The sequence below is a fragment of the Lolium perenne genome, chromosome 4 (assembly GCF_019359855.2).
Source record: "Lolium perenne isolate Kyuss_39 chromosome 4, Kyuss_2.0, whole genome shotgun sequence".
NCBI classification, from domain to species: Eukaryota; Viridiplantae; Streptophyta; class Magnoliopsida; order Poales; family Poaceae; genus Lolium; species Lolium perenne.
The window spans coordinates 355,874,640-355,889,066 of NC_067247.2; the positions used below are offsets into that span (position 1 = coordinate 355,874,640).

At 48.8% G+C, this 14,427-nt stretch overlaps 1 protein-coding gene and 1 non-coding gene across 3 annotated transcripts; both read left to right on the forward strand.

Moving 5' to 3' along the window:
- Positions 1-5,216: 5,216 nt before the first annotated feature.
- LOC127297829 (U2 spliceosomal RNA) lies at positions 5,217-5,413 on the forward strand. The gene has a single exon (XR_007849517.1). It is a non-coding gene; the product is annotated as a U2 spliceosomal RNA (small nuclear RNA).
- Positions 5,414-7,942: 2,529 nt separating this feature from the next.
- Positions 7,943-10,095, forward strand: LOC127296904 (uncharacterized). Of its 2 annotated transcripts, none has more exons than XM_051327142.2 (3): positions 7,943-8,121; positions 8,250-8,537; positions 8,722-9,790. In XM_051327142.2, exons 1-3 carry the CDS (start codon positions 8,104-8,106, stop codon positions 8,797-8,799), a joined length of 384 nt encoding a protein of 127 aa, XP_051183102.1. In that variant the 5' UTR covers positions 7,943-8,103; the 3' UTR covers positions 8,800-9,790. The 2 variants fall into 2 exon arrangements, with proteins under 2 accessions (XP_051183102.1, XP_051183103.1); XM_051327143.2 differs by lacking the exon at positions 8,722-9,790 and adding an exon at positions 9,797-10,095 and having other exon boundaries at positions 7,944-8,121.
- Positions 10,096-14,427: the final 4,332 nt, after the last annotated feature.

Sequence of the window (14,427 nt, forward strand, 5' to 3'; positions counted from 1 at the left end):
ACAACGATAGCCCTTATTCTCATCACTGTAACCGAGAAAAACACACTCAACAGACTGAGCGGTCAGTTTGGTGCGTTCACGAGGAGGTAGGAGGACATAGGAAACGCAACCAAATAAACGAAGAGTCGAGTAGTCTGGAGAACTACCAGAGAGACGCTCGAGAGGAATGCCACCTTGAAGGGCAGCAGAAGGCTGAATGTTAATGAGGTAAGTCGATGTAGCGACAGCCTCAGCCCAGAAATGCGGCGGAAGAGAGGAAGCAATCATCATAGCACGGGTAGTCTCAAGAATATGACGATGCTTACGCTCGGCGACACCATTTTGAGCATGGGCGCCGGGACACGAGAACTGAGCGAGGGTGCCCTGCTCAGCAAGGACACCACGTAGGTGCTGGGAGATATACTCGTCTGCAGAATCAGCATAAAATACACGAACAGGCGTGGAATAATGAGTACGAACCATGGCCGCAAAGAGCTGATAAATATAGAGCACCTCACCGCGAGAGCGCATAAAAAACAACCAGGTGTACCGTGAAAAATCATCAATGAACAAATTATAGTATCGATGGGCCCCTTTTGAAGCAAAGGGAGCCGGACCCCAAACATTTGAATGAACTAAATCAAAAGGTCGCTGAGATACATACTAGTAGGATAGGGAAGCTGAATCTGTTTGCCTAACCTACAACCCTGACAATTTAAAGACACATCTCCTGAGACAGACCCCAGAAGACCACGACGGACTAATGACGATAAACGGGAGCCACAAAGGTGACCCAGCCGATGATGCCACTGCTGAAAAGAGCTAGTGACGGAAGCAGCAACCGCTAGAGAACTGGCAGAAGAAGTGTCAACAGATGGAATGTGAAGCCAGTCTAACTCCCATAGCCCCGGAGACTCAAAGCTGCGAGGGCCAGCTCCAACCAGGGCCTATGTACGGCGGTCCTGAACAGCACAAGAATCAGCGTCAAGAATGACGCGACAACCAGAATCAGTAAGCTGACTAGCAAAAAAAAGGTTCATCTTAAGAATAGGAACATGAGAAACGTCAGAAACATAGAAAGAGAGAGTAGAGAGGGTGCCTCGACTGGAAACAGGAAGAGAGGTACCATCAGCCGTGATAACAAGGACATGAGAAATAAGAGAGCGAAGAGCAAAAATAATAGAAGTTGCAGAAGTCATATGAAAAGAAGCTCCAGAATCCAGATACCACGGGGATGCCGTACCTGACTGTGTAGACGATGGTGGTCGCGCGGTGCCAGAAGATCCAGACACAGAACCAGCAGTACCCATCGAGGAGGAGCCTGTAGCAACAAGCAGACCACGAAGACCATGGATAATGTCCTGATCAGACAGTGTAACTGCAGAAGATCCTCAAGAACCAGCCTGCTGCTTACGAGCATGGTACTGTTGTCATAAACTGGGATCCCTCCTCCAGCAGCTAGAGACATCATGGCCAGGCTTGCCACAGTAGGAGTAGGGAGGACGAGGAGGTGTTGTCATACCACGAGGCTGCTGAGGCTGACTCTGGCCCTGAACCGGAGGAGTAGAATGTATCGGCGGTACTGGAGACCGCAACAAAGCCGACGGCACAGGAAGACCACGAGCAGACGGCACAGGAGAACCGCGAGCAGCAAGTACAGAGGGAACCTCAAGAAGACCAGCACCACGAAGACGAGTCTCCTCAGCACGAAGCTCAGACAGTACCTCAGAGAACGGAACACGACCACGAGCAAGCAGCTAGGAACGACGAGGCTCAAACTCCTTGCGGAGCCGCGACAAGAACTCAAAGACGCGCTGAAACTCCAGATCCGTGCGCACACTCAGACAGTAGGGACATGTGGCACACACAACTGTACGAAGAGAATCAAGCTGACGCCAGATAGCAGCACTCTGAGTATAAAACTCATCAATAGTGGAATCACCCTGCTGAAGAGCATGCTCCTGGCGAACCACAGACAGGTAAAGAGCATCCCCAGACGGCTGATAGCGCTGACGAAGAAAAGCCCACTGAGCAGCAACAGTGGGAAGACCCATGAACTCAGCAGCATACTGAGGCAGAACACTGGAAGTGTGAACAACAGCAGCACGAGCATCCTCATCTATCCACTGAGTGTAGTCAGTCAGATCCAGCCGGTACGTCGCAACGGCTGTAGAATACTCCTGGACCTTCCGGTCATACTCAGCCAGAGCAGTATCATCAGCACTCTTGGTTGCATCCTTGACCTCCTGAGTAGCATCGAGGGCAAGGGCAACCGGCGTCGGTGGAATAGGCGACGTAGGAGCAGTGGGGCACGGCGGACAGAGGACCTCGCCAGAAAGCACACCCCAAAGGCAAAGATTGCGCATGTGGACGCGCATAAAGGAAGCGAAATCAGGGTAATTCGCGCCATCAAAAATCACCGGACAGCGAGGAATCGCAAGATAACCCGACGAGGAAGACATAGTTTTTTTTCTAGACGGGAGATCGAGTCAGCTCCCGATCAGATCACGCGGCCGGGGGCCTGGCTGGCGATGGTCGGGCGACGGGCGGGCGACGGGTGGCCGGGGCGGCAACCGGGAGAGGCAGACGGGCGGCGGTCGGGCGACGTGAGGCCGGCGATGGCCGGGAGAGGCGGGATGGGCGGCGGAGGCCGGGTGGCGGCGGCAGGCGATGGGAGGCCGGGCGGCGACCGGAGAGGCGGGACGGGCGACGGGAGGTCGGGCGGCGGCCGGGACGGGCAATGGAGGTCGGGGCGGCAGCGGGCCGGGGCGGCGGGACGGAGGCCGGGGCCGGGGCGGCGATCAGACGGTGGGAACGGTGGGCAGGACGACGGAGCTCGCAGATGGCGAGGTAGAGGCAGCGGCAGCGGCCGGGCGCGGCGGCGAGAGGCCGAGGCGACGGCTGCGAGGAGAGGAGCAAAACTTATTGCTCTGATACCATGTTAGGGTAATAGACTTTGTATTACCTGGGACCAAAGGCCACAATATATAGGACGGATACATGTGCAAATATGCAGGAAGCCCCCTAACAGTCCCTATCCACATGTGTCATATTCTCATTTGCTGGAGCCGTAACATCTACTCTTCATAATAACACCTCTCATGGAGTAACAACAACTCCTTTTGCCTCCCCGCCGTCCATCCACCCCTATTCTATCCCATGCCTTTGCCCCGCCTTTGCCAAAAACCGAGACGTTGTTCACTATTTCAAGTTGAGCACTTCACTATTTCATCCAAAAAAAAAGGAAAATAACACTCTCTCCGTCTATAAAAGGATTCTGTTAGAGTTGTCTAAATTTAGATATATCAATATACTAAAGAGTGTCTACATATCTCCAAATTTAATCAAATTTAAGATATAATGTACAGTGGTACAACCCTCCATTCATAAATAAGTTATTCGACTTTGCATACAAATGTATACAACCATGCAGTGGCGGAGCGTGGACAAAAAACAAGAGGGGGCAAATTCCATAGGAAACAGGAAAAAAATAGGCAAAAAAATGGTGAAGTCACATAATAGATACTCCTACAATGGATAATTGATATATTTTTGGAGTAATACACTTTTTAGGGTGTACTCTCGAACAAACTGGCGAGTTATATTTTTTTGATGAAAAAGCAAGAGATATACTCTTTCCGTTCGTAAATAAGTATCACAAATTTATCTAGATACACACGTCTAGATACATGCGTGTCTAGATAAATCTGTGATACTACTTGTTTCCAAATGGGGGAAGTATAATTTTGGCACTCGAAAGAAAAGAACATTGCTAATGAACAAAAGACATGCTCTTCGTTCCATTTTAAATTTGAAACCAGCGATTACATCTTCATACCTAATTTTCAAATCAATTAAATATGACAGGTTCGTTTGGCTGCTGGTCTTGTTCAATAAAATTTGCATTGATACATCTAAATTTCAAAATTGCCTAATCTGGGTGGTGGGACACAGATCAGGCGACATGCACCTTTTGCATGTTACCGTATGATATGCGGCATAAAACCTAATTTAAATATTGCGAAAAAATCTGAAAAAAATCATGCATGTTCACAGCACATATTAAGATAACCTCTAAAAATTTCAGATCAAAATTCAAAACATACATCGAGAAACAAAAAAGAGAAACTCGGATGTGAATAGTCTATAGAGAAACTCAGATTTGAATTCGGGAACTATTCATGACAGATTTCTCTTTTTTGTTTCTCGATGTATGTTTCGAATTTTGATCTGAAATTTTTAGGGATTATCTTAATATATGATGTGAACATTCATGATTTTTTTCAAATTTTTTCGCAATATTTAAATTTGGATTTAGGCCGCATGTCACACGGTGACATGGTGCATGTCACCTCAGGGGCATCAAGCCATCAAGTACATCTCAATCCCTCTAAAATAATCAGAGCCGAATCTAGTATAGCCAAGCATATAGCCTAGCACGGGGCAGAGCAGTAGCAGCACTGCAACTGGCGGAGCAGTCACACAGGAACCCATGGATGCAGACTGGACGAGCAGGCCTACTCCTTCAATCGCTGCAAAACTGGACGAGCTAGTAATCTGCTGATGGGCTGGACTATGTGCAGTGATTATACCTAGTAAAGAGAAATTTGCAATTTGGAAGGAGGGGGGGGGGGGGGGGGGGGGGTCGTGGCCCATTTTCGTCTCCACGACGCTCCGCCCATGCAACGATGTATCTAGATTCATTTTAGTTACAAATACCTCTGTATCTAGAAAAAACAGAGTCACTTAATTTAGGACGGAGAAAGTGCTATTTAATACCTTGACAACTCCCTGCCGTTGCCGGCTACGAGACAGGAAAAAAATCACAAGCTTCCATAATCCAGCATCATTGGTGTTTAGATAAGAACATTATCCGGTGTATGCATGGCCCTGACTCCAGCTGTTTATCGCTTCTGGTATGAAAACGGTGACGTACATACAGCGTGGTTGAAATATTTTGGATTGAAAGGAAGAGAGAAAACACAAAGACATCCAATCCATGAACCCGTGAATTTGTTTTGTCATCATTGGACGAGTGAAATCCGTGAAGACGTGCATGCATCAGGCCATATGTATTGGGCCTTTGATCGGTTGCAGCCCAAACACACCGGCCAGAGCCGCTCAAACTAACGAACCGAGGGGACGCTGCGCTGTACTCGCGTTTAGTCCCACCTCGCGCAGCGGCAGAGGAGGCGAAGACTCGCTATATAAGCAGACCCTGGCCGACGTGTAGAGGCATACCTTTCTCGGCCTTTTGGCTAAGATCAAGTGTAGTATCTGTTCTTATCAGTTTAATATCTGATATGTGGACCATGTGTCCACAACGATATTAAATTTATTTTTTGTGGGGGAGGGTCCACCAAAGTAGCTTGCTAGTGGGGCCCTTGAGTGTCGCCCAGGCGTTGCACTGCTGCCTGGGCCCGGCGCACCCCAACCAAATCATTAAAAATGTTGTTTCGTAGCAAAGTTTTCTTTGTGGTCTGCTAGCTGTAGTTTATCAGAAAACATAATCTTGCTTGCGTGAAGTTGCTGACACTTTCTGGTTGGAAGAACCGTTTGTGACTGTAATCGGGACCATCAGAATCAGATTAGCCCATCTTCTGGAGCGGTTGTATCTAACTCGACTGTTTTGGCCCTTTACCTGGTTAGTTAGGATAATGATTAGCGTATGGTAATCCTGCAGCCGTACATTCTTAATCCAGAACAACTTGTTTATGTCGAAATCCTCTCCGTTCCATAACTTGTTGCCGTTGCGTCGTTGCACAAGGTAGACACGAAGAAAATCTCATACCACTAGCACAACCTCTGATCTGACATTTTTTTTTTTAACATGAACAGGGTCTAGAAGGGCCCAGATTTTACATTCAATTCACACGTGGCGGGTAGAAATTACAATGAGGCCATTTGACAACTCTCGCTCTTAGAAACCTAAGATTTGAAGAAAGGCCCTCACGATTTACAAAAATACACCCCGAGACAAGAACTAGAAAAGCAATCGGGTTCCTGGGAGTCTCCGCCACCAGACGCCGGCGTCCTCAAGGTGTCGCCGCCGAGGAACAGGATGCAAACGCCCGAACACCCAACTCCACCGTAACTCCATCGCCGCTGGACACCTGGAAACCACCGGGGACGAACCACTTGGTGGAATCTACGCGCCGAGCACCAGCAACTAGGAAGAGAGGCCTGCAATATGTAGGATGTATGCCGCCATGCCGGGCGAAGATCGTGGAGGCAAGCAGGTCATCCACGTGGTTGAGCTCTTTGAAGAAGAACCGCAGAAGAAGCTGAAGCTGGTTGAAGACGAACAGATCAGGCTGAGCAGCAGCCTCCTCCTCGCCACCGCGGCAGGCCAGGAGCCACTGCCCCTCCGAGCTATTCTTCACCGACCCACGACGGCGAGCCAACATCTTAGCCAGAAACAGAGCTGAGGAGCACTGCCTACCCAGTCCCTCGCCAACAAGGCCGGCCGAGTGGGAAACGGAGGTCCAACTTGCTCCCTTGCTGCTGCATCTCTCAAAGCCTCCATGGCCGAGAGATCCATCAGCTCGGTAGCTTCTCTGGAGCAGAAGAGGGCCCAGAAAGGCCTTATTGCTAGAGGAGCTGGTGTTGCACCGCTCCGCCCATGGCTCCGACCACCGGAGCAGAAGCAGAGGAAGCAACACCCCTAGGACGTCGGAGATCTGGCGGAGGAGATCAAAGGCGGTGCTCCATCTACGGGGCATACGCCCAGACGCAGGCATGAAGCCAAAAACCAGAAAAACCTACAGATCTACACCCTAACCTACTCCGACACCTGCTCCAGACCAACTCCGGCCAGCTAGCCTGGCAGAGTGGCCGTCGGCGGCCCGGTCAAAGGCGAAGGCCTCTTAAGGTTAATGTAGAGGGAGGAGAACGGTGCGGGGATACCGGCCTTGCTTTATTTAACACTTTACGCGATCCAACATGTTTATGCATAAACATGCGCCATAAATCGGGATCGGATGAGCATCTTCTAGTCCCAACCAACAAAGCAACCGAATGCCCTGCCCGTGAAGTCTTGATAATAAAATCTATCAGAAACGCCTCAATCACAGGTAGGTGTGGGCAGCTGTTGCATGATCTCTCGAAAGTGTTTTGTATTCATGCCTGGGAATTCCAAAACCCCCAATCCAGAATCTGCCAGCTCATTAAACCCTAGCCGATGTGTGACACTCATGCCGTCGTGCGCTGGGCTTCAATCTCCGGTGAGCTGTACACACGGAGTCGCCGGTCTTTCTCGCCGCCTTTTCTGCTCCCCGGCTGGGAAAGAAGCCTATCTGCCCAAGAGAAAGCCGTGTGAAAAATTTCAGCTAGTCAGCAGCTAGTGGACGGATCACGGACGTCTGGACGTGGCTGGGCGGCGGGCCCAGAGAAGCGCACACACAACGACACACGTTAATGTCACCAGCTGTAGCCTGTAGACGCGTGCACAGCAACGGTACCACAGCGTCTCATGCTGGCCATAGTGGGTAGTATCATACAGTAGTATCATGTATATGATACTTTTGTATAATACTAGATCCATAATGCATAGTATCATAGGTTATTATCATAGTTTTGCTATATTAATTGATTTGTAGAATCCCAATACAAATTTGTGTACAAGATTTATTTGATACTAACTTTTCTCGTGATGTGCGTTATGATATAGTATCTACCTATGATACTCTAATCTCCTCTCTCATCCATAATTACCTGCCACATCAGCATTTTTAGTGGGCTAAGATGCATGATACTAGCTATGATACTAGCACTATGGTTAGCCTCAGAGCCTAATCAGATCCAGAATCATAGGCAGATTGGGATTGATTAGGATAGTGGTTAGGGAAACCCCTGAGATTTGGCAGGCAGGGGTGGGCGCCCGCGCTTAGCTAATTACACTCCACCAGCTGGGTGTGGACTGGAAGATAGAAAATTCGTCGGCATCAACCTATATAAGTACAGCTCTGCCGATCTGCTTCTCTGTCCAGTCACTGTCCACACACATTTGTACCTCTCCGCACTGTGCTTGCTCTAGCTCGCTCCTGAATCTGCTCCACAGCCCACAGCTCAAGCAGAGCCTGAAGAAAACATCAGTGGTGCGCGTGCCTGCGAGAGAGATCATCCATGGAGAACCACAAGGAGGTAAGAAAAGCACGATTCCCGTCTCCCGATCGAATATTTCCCAGATCGATCATGCTGGCCATGGATTCCTTTTCCACGATCTGTTTGCTGCGCAAGAGGTTAACGATTTGGATGCGCGGGCTGTGCAGGGTCAGGGGGCGAACGCGTGGATGACGGTGCCGGCGTTCGGGGACTGGGACATGAAGAACGGCGCCATGCCGGACTACTCCATGGACTTCTCCAAGATCCGGGAGATGCGCAAGCAGAACAAGAAGGAGCTCTCCCGCGCCAGCCTCGGCGGCGACGACGACATCCTCGCCCACCACCAACAGCACCAGCACCAGCAGCAGAAGCCCGCCAAGGCGCCCACCAAGCTCGGCGGTACGGCCAACGACCACCGCCGCCAGCCCCTCCACGGCCGCGACGACTCACCCACGGTATGCGCTCCATGCTTACTATAGTCGGCTCTGTAGTTTGACAAGTCATCATCCATTTGATGCCGCTTAACGGTCAAAAGTAGGATTCCCATCTCCACAACTTTTCTCTGTTTCGATTCGTTTGACCACATTAGAGTACTAGTACTAGTATAAACTGATAGCAGCAGCCATGGGGTTTTGCTAGGTCAAACTCGTATTCCAAGGACGGTGGAACAGAGCATTTGAATCCTATGTTAACTACACACATGTTTTCCTGTGCTAAGTAACTCAAAGAAGGGCTAGGAAAAGGACGAACAAACAGGTGTACATGTTGATAGCTATTCATCTGCAGCTCTACATTTGCCTGATGACTCTTCTTGAGTTCTAGTAGTAAGTGCAGAACTTGTTGTGATAAATAAAGTAAAGGAAAGAAGTACATGCACCGAAAAGTGGAACAGCCTTTGTGACAGCCGAGTAGTACTTCCTGATAATCATGTTTAGATGATTATGGTTGGCCCTGATACAAGTTTATGTCCCTGTCTGTCTATCTGCATCGACAGTGGAGTCGGTTCAACCGATACAGGTTGGTCCAGCCGGAGCCATAGCACCGGCCATTCCACCTTTTGCATGTAGTGCTTTGTTGCAACTGTCAGCTGATTGGCAAGGAAAACATCTTATTTTCTTAATCGTATGCTCCATATATTTTTGAAGGGCTGTACTGATAAAACGACAACTGATAGTATGTAATATGTCATTGTCCATGAGGCATCCAAATAATCATGTCAGGAATACTACCTAACGAAAGACGATTATATCATGTTAGGAATCCTAGCTGATGAAAGATGATTAAAAGGAACTAATAATGATATCATAAGCAACCTAAAGGCTGCAGATATGATGAGAACTGGCAAGACAGGGTTGACATAAGTTCGGTGGCATCTTAGTATAATTTGTACTTTCCTTAGGCTGTTGCTTATGACAATGGTGAAATTAATTCCCACCAAAATAAGACAGACAATTCCTTCAGCTACATAGTTGGCAAAATAACATTCAGAATTGCAATCCTGGGGGCTGTCGCAGTGTCTCTGTTGCATACAGCATGTTACTTAGCGCCTTTGATATGAAATTGCAGCTTGGTATTGCTCTTTTGTTTTATAACCTGATTGACACCTACATGTACTTGCTGCCTTGTATATGAAATTGCAATTTGATTATGCGCTTTTGTTTTATAACCTGATTGATGCCTACATGTACTGACCTACAAGGAACTGTTGATGCAGGGGAGGAAGAGGTTCCTGAGCTATTTCCAGTGCTGTATCAAGGCCTAAAGAACTGCTACCGCTGCCTCCATTTGCGTGTCACGGCAGAGAACATCTTAGCAAATTTAGTCTAGGCTTGTTCGGTTTGCTCAAGTTCACCAAAAAAAATGTAATATATTTGTCGTCCTGACTCTTCATATGCTGGTCTGTTTAGATAACGAAACGATTTATGTGGGAAAACAAATTGCTTGCGAAACAAGGAATGATGTTGCCTAGTAATGTAGTATATCCAGGCATAAATGGCATGTTTAATTTGTGTATTCGGTATTGGTATGATTGTAACTTGATTCAGGTGCTTCAACACCTCAATTAAGCTGTTGGACAGAGCCTGTACCACGGAGATTAAGCAGAGGAGACCTGGGGTTGTCTGAGCAACTAAGATACCTGAGGATAAGCTAATTAAGCTTGCTGAAACGTCTATAAATAATCGTTTTGAAGGACAGTGATGCTAATTAAGCTTGCTGAAACATTTTATAAATAATCGTTTTGAAAGACAGTGATCTAAAATATTATATGAACATGTGATTTTAGTTATCTTGCTTTATATGGAAAAAATCTTGATCATTCTTCTCATTTGATTTGGATAGTAAGAGGCAAATGACCTCAATGTTGGTAAAGATAAACATGTGTTATGAGGGAGCAATGTGAGTTTAACTTTCATAAAAACATAGTAACCATCACATAAAGTAACATGACTTATATTTAAAAAAAGATAGTAGCGACATGATGTAATACTTGGTGTCTATGACGTATATGTACTTGGCGTTTGTGTGAGAATCTCGTTTTTCTTTTGAGGCTCTTCAAAGATCATGATATAACGACTAGATGGGGAGAATAGGATTTAACAAAAAATGTTGCAAATTAAAAAAAGAAAGGCGCTGGAGCAACAAGTGAAGCCCAACAACAACAACAACAACAACACATGATGAAGCCTACAAACAGAGATAATAAGTTGGATGTTAACAAATAGACAAAATGACAGACAAATTCATCAAGTGCTTCAACCAGAAAGTACATCAAACTGCAGGCTAACAACACATACAAACTTGATGAAGCATATGGCAAGGATGAGGACAAACGGAATACATGAATGCTTTAATTAGAGAAACAACAAATCATAAGCATGAAAACAAACAGGATTTTAGAAGTAAATGAGATGACTAATCTCTCCGTGGTAAACATCAACTCCAATCCACTACGACATAAGATATGCCAGAGTTCAGCTACTACGACATTAAGAAACGCCGGTCCATCTGAGTACCTACCACGGCATATATATCTATTGGTATGGGTGTTACCATGGCGAATATATGTTTGCCGGCCTTAACAGCCGCCGAGAATGCTCATCCACCGGCCAAAAATCTTTTGCAGGCGACCACATCTTGTGTCGTCCAAAAAAATCTGCCAGGTATGGGTGGAATTTTTGCAGTGTGAGCATAGTGAGAAGTGGAAGTTTAGAGATCAGGAAGCTCAATAAAAGAAAGATATTTCATTATAATGGATGATCCTGAAGATAGTGATGAAGGGCAAGGTGGGAGAAACAAGGGGAAGCCCCGTGGAAGGAGGATGGAGAAGGACAGTATAAATAAGAAAGCCAAGGTCGTTAGCCTGAAAGATCACATTGAGAAGCTACGAAAGTCAAAAGAAACCACAATGGCTAAGCACATGGATTCAAAATTGGCCATGATCGAGAAGAAACAAGAACTTAAATAAGCTAAGTGGGAGGCTATCCAGCAAGCCGAAAATCGAAAGCTCGCTCGGCGAGGGCCACTGCAGAGAAGGTAAAGGCCGATGGTAGAGTCTTACATCCAGATCATGATCATGGATCCTAGCGGGTTGGGTGCTCTTGGAAGGGAGTTTTGAGAGATGCAAAGAATGGAGATCATGGAATGGAGAAGGCAAGAACATGTGGCCTTTATGGCCTGTGGTGGAGATAATTTTGGTGTTCTTGGTGGTGATGCTATTGATGATGGTGATGGTGTTGATGTTGGTGTAATGGTGTTGCCGGTGATCACCGATTGGCCGACGATGGAGCTCGCAACGCTGAATGATAGTGTTACAACCGATGTCACTGTTGAAGATGTTGCTGTTGATGGCTTTGGAGCACACATTGCCATTTGATTGAGGGGTTGCTATTTGTTGTGCATTGTTTTAGACATGTTTTAAACTGATACCTTTTGTATTGCGCATGTTTGATTTGATCATCGAAAACATGTTTTCTATATGCCGTAAATTCTAATTTAAGGTACCGACCTCTGCTGCAACTTACATCGCACTGGGAAATATATATCCAAGCTACGGTATATCCAAGTACCTACACTAGTAGATGTGGCCCTATCCTTTCAATTCGAATTATGAGATCTAGTAGAGATGATGTAAGCGGTTAGTGACATGGGTATACCCTTCGGGTACCCATTATTGGTATACCTGGATCGGCTCGGCCCAATATGGAGAAGGCCCAACAAGGCAACCCGAAGAAGTAGTCGACTAGGACTCTTGTAAAACCCTAGGCTGGTTGCATATATAAAGCTAGCCAGGGCACCCGAAAGAAAGGGGGACAACAGATAGACAACATAGCTCCGCCTACGGTGGTACCATGTAAACATACTTATGATCATATAGTAGATTGCTAGCAGCACGTAGGGATCCTCCACCGAGGGGACCTGAAGCTGGGTACGTCGTGTGCCTAATCTCGCTCCCGGAATCTCCATCGTCGCTCTCTCCCGAAACCCTACTCTACAATACGTAGGCATAGTCGAGGTGTTCCCTCGTCAATTGGCGCCGACCGTGGGGAACGCGATGACTGGATTTCGTTATCCGGGCGGGATCCGTCAAGTTCATCATCAACATCATCAAGAAGATTGAAGATAAGAAGAAGCAAGATCGCATCTAGATAAAAAGAAGCGTGGACTTCATCAACGTTAGCCAGATCCCATCTGGCCGATTTATCGGTTTCGTCATCAACAATCGCAATGACAGCTTCACTTTCGAAGATCGTTTATGCGCATCGTTCACTTTCAACGTTTCGGCTGCGTGGCCGGGATCTACATCAACACTACCCTCATAGCCACGCGATGTCATCCGAAGTTGTACTACTCTCGCGAAGTTGGACGGCTCTTGCGCATATACCGTCGCGGCGGCTAGTCAAATCAGTCGGGGCATCGTGTTCTTCCGAGATCCAAGAGAACCATCGAACGTGCGACGCAAGCACTAATCAAAATCAATCGGGTCAAGTCGTGAGGAAAAAGCTCAGGCGGACACGCGCATCACACGACCAGAAGCATCGCTGAGTTGCCTGAAGAGAAGTAACTCCATGTTGTTCACAAGTCTCAATGTCCGGACGTTTTTTTTCATTCAAAAAGCAGAGCTAAGTAGGAAAGTGCATCGTTGAACCGGCCGGTATATGCTCCTGGTGGAAGTCAGGTTACCATTGGTCCACGTGTTTGGTGGGCACACACAGCAGCTGACCATTTTTCTGATACAACTCGATACAGTACAATACAACAGGTGGGCCAAATGCATGTAAGAGAGAAGTGGGGCCGCACGTCTCCCCCAAATCACGCCTCCCTCTCTCCTCCGTCCTCCATAATCACGTCAACAGGAGCGGATGGCCCGCGCGTGAGGAGAGGCTGATGGCGGAGGCGCGGCGGCCGTCGGGCGGGCGGACGGCGGAGGAGCGGGCGCCGTTGCGGGCGCACCTGCCTGTGGTGGCGCAGCCATGGCCAGGCCCGCGTGGTGGAGGTTGACGGCGGAGGGCGCCGCGACGAGCGGTGGTAGCATGATGGCGGCGAGGGCCCCGCGGTGCGCATGAGCTCGAGGCCGGAGGCGGGACTCGATGCGCTTGATCCGGGCCGCCTCGTGGATGAGCGCGCCAGTGTCCTCGGAAAGGAGGCCTGGGTGGTCGTCACCGACGAGCTCGAGCACGCAGAGCCTCCTCTTCTTGCCCGACGGGTCGAACGCCCTCAACAACGCGTTGGCGGCTGAGGCGGCGGCGGAGAGCGCGGACTCGACGCGCGCGAGCAGCCCGTCGGCGGCCTTGCGGCCCGCAGCGTCAACGTCTGGCGAGCTCGGAGCGGGACCAGCGTCGGGGGACGACCACCCGGTGTTGGGGACGCGGTCGAGGTGCCGTCCGGACGAGCTCGGGCGGGGCCGGTGTTGGGGACGGGCGGCGTCTAGGTGGCGTCCGAGAGAGCTCGGGCGGGGCCGGCGTCGAGGGGACGGGGGCGGCGGAGAGGTGGCGTCCAGGCGAGCTCGGGGCGAGGATGGGGTGGCGTCGAGGTGGCGTCCGGGCGAGCTCAGGATGGGGCCGACGTCCAGGACAGGGGCGGCGTCTAGGCGGCGTCGGGCCGAGCTCGGGGGCAGGGCGCGGGGCACCTTGATGCGCTGCAATTTAATGCACTGCTACGCCTGCAACACGAGCGGCAGTCATTAACTTGCATGTATTCGTATAGCAATAACATACGTGCGGCGGGGACCATGTACACGATTGCTGGACCAATCAACAGCCGACTTAATGTGGGTTCACATACCGCCGGGTTCTATAAGTCCACTCTCGAGCTAAGTATTACTACACCTCACATGTATTAAAATTA

Coding starts and splice junctions, on each gene's coding strand:
- LOC127296904 (XM_051327142.2), top strand. Junction 8,538..8,721: donor GCCGCGACGACTCACCCACG/GTATGCGCTCCA, acceptor GGGTTTTGCTAG/GTCAAACTCGTATTCCAAGG.